The sequence below is a fragment of the Rhincodon typus genome, chromosome 15, assembly GCF_021869965.1.
Source record: "Rhincodon typus isolate 14 chromosome 15, sRhiTyp1.1, whole genome shotgun sequence".
Lineage (NCBI taxonomy): Eukaryota > Metazoa > Chordata > Chondrichthyes > Orectolobiformes > Rhincodontidae > Rhincodon > Rhincodon typus.
In genome coordinates, this window is record NC_063346.1 from 48,342,705 (window position 1) to 48,345,881 (window position 3,177).

General features: G+C 48.9%; 2 protein-coding genes across 2 annotated transcripts in view; one reads left to right on the plus strand and one right to left on the minus strand.

Moving 5' to 3' along the window:
- The window catches only part of LOC109914298 (plasmolipin), an 83,054-nt gene that overhangs the window by 55,032 nt on the left and 24,845 nt on the right, over positions 1 to 3,177 (plus strand). The gene's annotated exons all lie outside the window — the stretch shown is intronic.
- tmppe (transmembrane protein with metallophosphoesterase domain) overlaps positions 1 to 3,177 on the minus strand; it is a 22,062-nt gene that overhangs the window by 12,947 nt on the left and 5,938 nt on the right. The window contains exon 2 of the mRNA XM_048605692.1: positions 1,516 to 1,626. Coding sequence (XP_048461649.1) covers positions 1,516 to 1,626 — 111 coding nt within the window. The remainder of the gene's footprint in view (positions 1 to 1,515; positions 1,627 to 3,177) is intronic.

Here is a 3,177-nt window from a genome sequence, read left to right on the forward strand (position 1 = left end):
GGGGGAGGGGAGATTTTGAAACTTGTGAAATCCACATTGATACCATTGGGCTGCAGGGTTCCCAAGCGGCATATGAGTTGCTGTTCCTGCAACCTTCGGGTGGCATCGTTGTGGCACTGCAGGAGGCCCAGGATGGACATGTCGTCTGAGGAATGGGAGGGGGAGTTGAAATGGTTCGCGACTGGGAGACTCGGGGACCGCTTTGCAGAACACCTACGCTCGGTTCGCAACAAACATCTCATTTTGGCATCTCATTTTTAAATTTGCCCGATGTGTTCCTAGCATGCTCCTATATCTTCCTCTTTGAACCAGAGGTGATCCCTTGACTTGTTGCTAATGATAGAGTGGATATACTGGGCCGTGAAGATACAATTGGGTTGAAATCAAATCCTCTTGCTGTTGCTGGTCAAGAACACCCTATGGATACCCAGTTATGAGCTGCTAGATCAGTTTTGAATCCATCAACTGTATCACATCAGTAGTGCCATACAACACGATGGAGGATATCCTCAATGTGAAGGCAGGACTCCTTCCAAACAACAACTATGCGACAGTCACCCTTATCATGGACACATGAATCTGTAAAAGGTAGATGGATGACAGTGATGTCAAGTAAACTTTTCTCTATTGTTGATTCTCTTACTATTTGCTGCAGACTCAATGGGTTGATATATCTTTCAAGACTCAGCCAACTCGGTCAGCAATGTTACTACCAAGCCACTCTGGTGATGGGGATTAAAGACCCTCCCTCCAGATTACATTCTGCACCCTTGCTACCTTCAATGCTTCTTCAAGTAGCTAGTACAAAGCTGGAGAATTTCTTGCCTTTGCTTGACCTGAAGCCATGACACTACATGGGTCTAGAGTGAATGTTAAGGATGCCCAGGGCCACTTCCTCACGACTGTGCACTACTGTGCTATGATCTCTGCTGATCTGTCCTGCTAGTGGGACAGGGCTTGTGATGGAGTGTTCTGGTTGTAAGGTGTAATTCTGGGAGAATGATTAAGTAGGCTGATTTTTTTTTACTTGGCTGTGGACTGCCCTCAAAATTTGGCACAAATCCTCAGATGTTAGTGAGAACTTTCGTGGTCAACTGAACAGGATGTGACTTTCTGGTTTTTGGTGCTTAGATCAATGCCAGGTGGTTTGTGTGTTGTATTCTTTTTCACCTTCTTTGTAGTCGTGTTTGGCATTTTGATTGTACCTGTATTTGCCATGCATGTCTATTTTACATACATTTGCAATACACTTGCATGGAAACATGTACAAATTACTCACAGTTTGACCAGTGGGATTTTTTTTCCAATTATTTCAAAAGGTTAGTCCACCCTTAGACCGCTGGCAGATTCAGGGAAAGGTCTGCCTTCTTGGGCTAACTCATTTTGCATGTTTTCATCCTGCATATTGTGACATGGAAAATAAAAATCTATACATTCAATTCCTCTATTTCCCAATTTTTTATATATAAGCATGGTTTCAATGGCTGTCACTTGTTAAATGAAGAGAACCTTTACCTGTAACAAAGTATGTTCCTAATCTTGGCATCAGCTGTCGTAGTGGTTCTGTGGCTTTTCGGAGCTTGACTACCTGAGAGTCTGAGAGGTCACCAACAATCACAACGATATCTGAAAATCAAGCAGTTATTTAGATAATGTTTACCACACGACAGATTCAAAATGAAGCATGGCTCTATTTACAGCAAGGTTTGTCAGAAACACATGCAAAATACCGCTGACATCGCTCCGCCCGACGCCGACGTCGCTCCGCCCACCGCCTCCACAACCAGCAGCTCCAGAGGAGACAGTAAAACCCAGCCCTGCCGGGTCTTCACCATCCCCCCAGACCTCCTCCTCACCAAGGACGAACGGTCAGTCCTCAGTAAAGGACTCACCTTTGTCCCCCTCCACCCAAACATTGACGAATACCGCTCATGCTTGGACGTTGAACAGTTTTTCCGCCACCTCGCCTCTGTGCTTACTTCTTTAATCATGGGCCTAACCCTCCCTCTATTGACCCCTTCTCCTGCCTCCAACACACCCCCTCCTCCTGACACTACCCCAAGGTCTCCTACCCTCCCTCGACCTCTTCATTTCCAACTGCCATTGAGACATCGATCGCCTCAACCTCTCTACCCCTCTCACCCACTCCAACTTCTCCTCCACAGAACGTGCAGCCCTCTGCTCCAATCCCAACCTCACTATAAAACCCGCGGACAAGGGAGGTGCAGTTGTAGTATGGCGCACTGACCTCTACATCGCCGAGGCCAGACGCCAACTCTCCGACACCTCCTCCTACCGCCTCCTTGATCATGATCCCACCCCTGACCACCAAACCATCATCTCCCAAACCATCCACACCCTCATCACTTCAGGTGACCTCTCACTCACAGCCTCCAACCTCATAGTTCCTCAGCCCCGCACCGCCCATTTCTATCTCCTTCCCAAAATCCACAAACCTGACTGCCCTGGTCGACCCATTGTCTCCGCCTGCTCCTGCCCCACCAAACTCATCTCCACTTATCTCGACTCCATTTTCTCCCCCTTGGTCCAGTAACTCCCCACCTACGTCTGTGACACCACCCACGCCTTCCACCTCCTCCAAAACTTCCGATTCCCTGGTCCCCAACACCTCATCTTTACCATGGATGCCCAGTCCCTATACACTTGCATTCCCCATGCAGATGGCCTTAAGGCCCTCCGCTTATTCCTGTCCCGCAGGCCCGACCAGTCCCCCTCCACTGACACCCTCAGCCGCTTAGCTGAACTCGTCCTCACCCTTAACAACTTCTCCTTCAATTCCTCCCACTTCCTACAGACAAAGGGGGTGGCCATGGGTACCCGCATGGGCCCAAGCTATGCCTGCCTCTTCGTAGGTTACGTGGAACAATCCCTCTTCCGTACCTACACTGGCCATAAACCCCACCTCTTCCTCCGTTACATCAATGACTGTATCGGTGCCGCCTCATGCTCCCACGAGGAGCTCAAACAGTTCATTCATTTCACTAACACCTTCCACCCCAACCTTAAGTTCACCTGGACCATCTCTCATACATCTCTCTCCTTCCTGGACCTCTCTGTCTCCATCTCTGGCATCCACCTGGGAACCAATATTCATTTCAAGCCCACCGACTCCCACAGCTACCTAGAATACACCTCCTCCAACCCACCTTCCTGCAA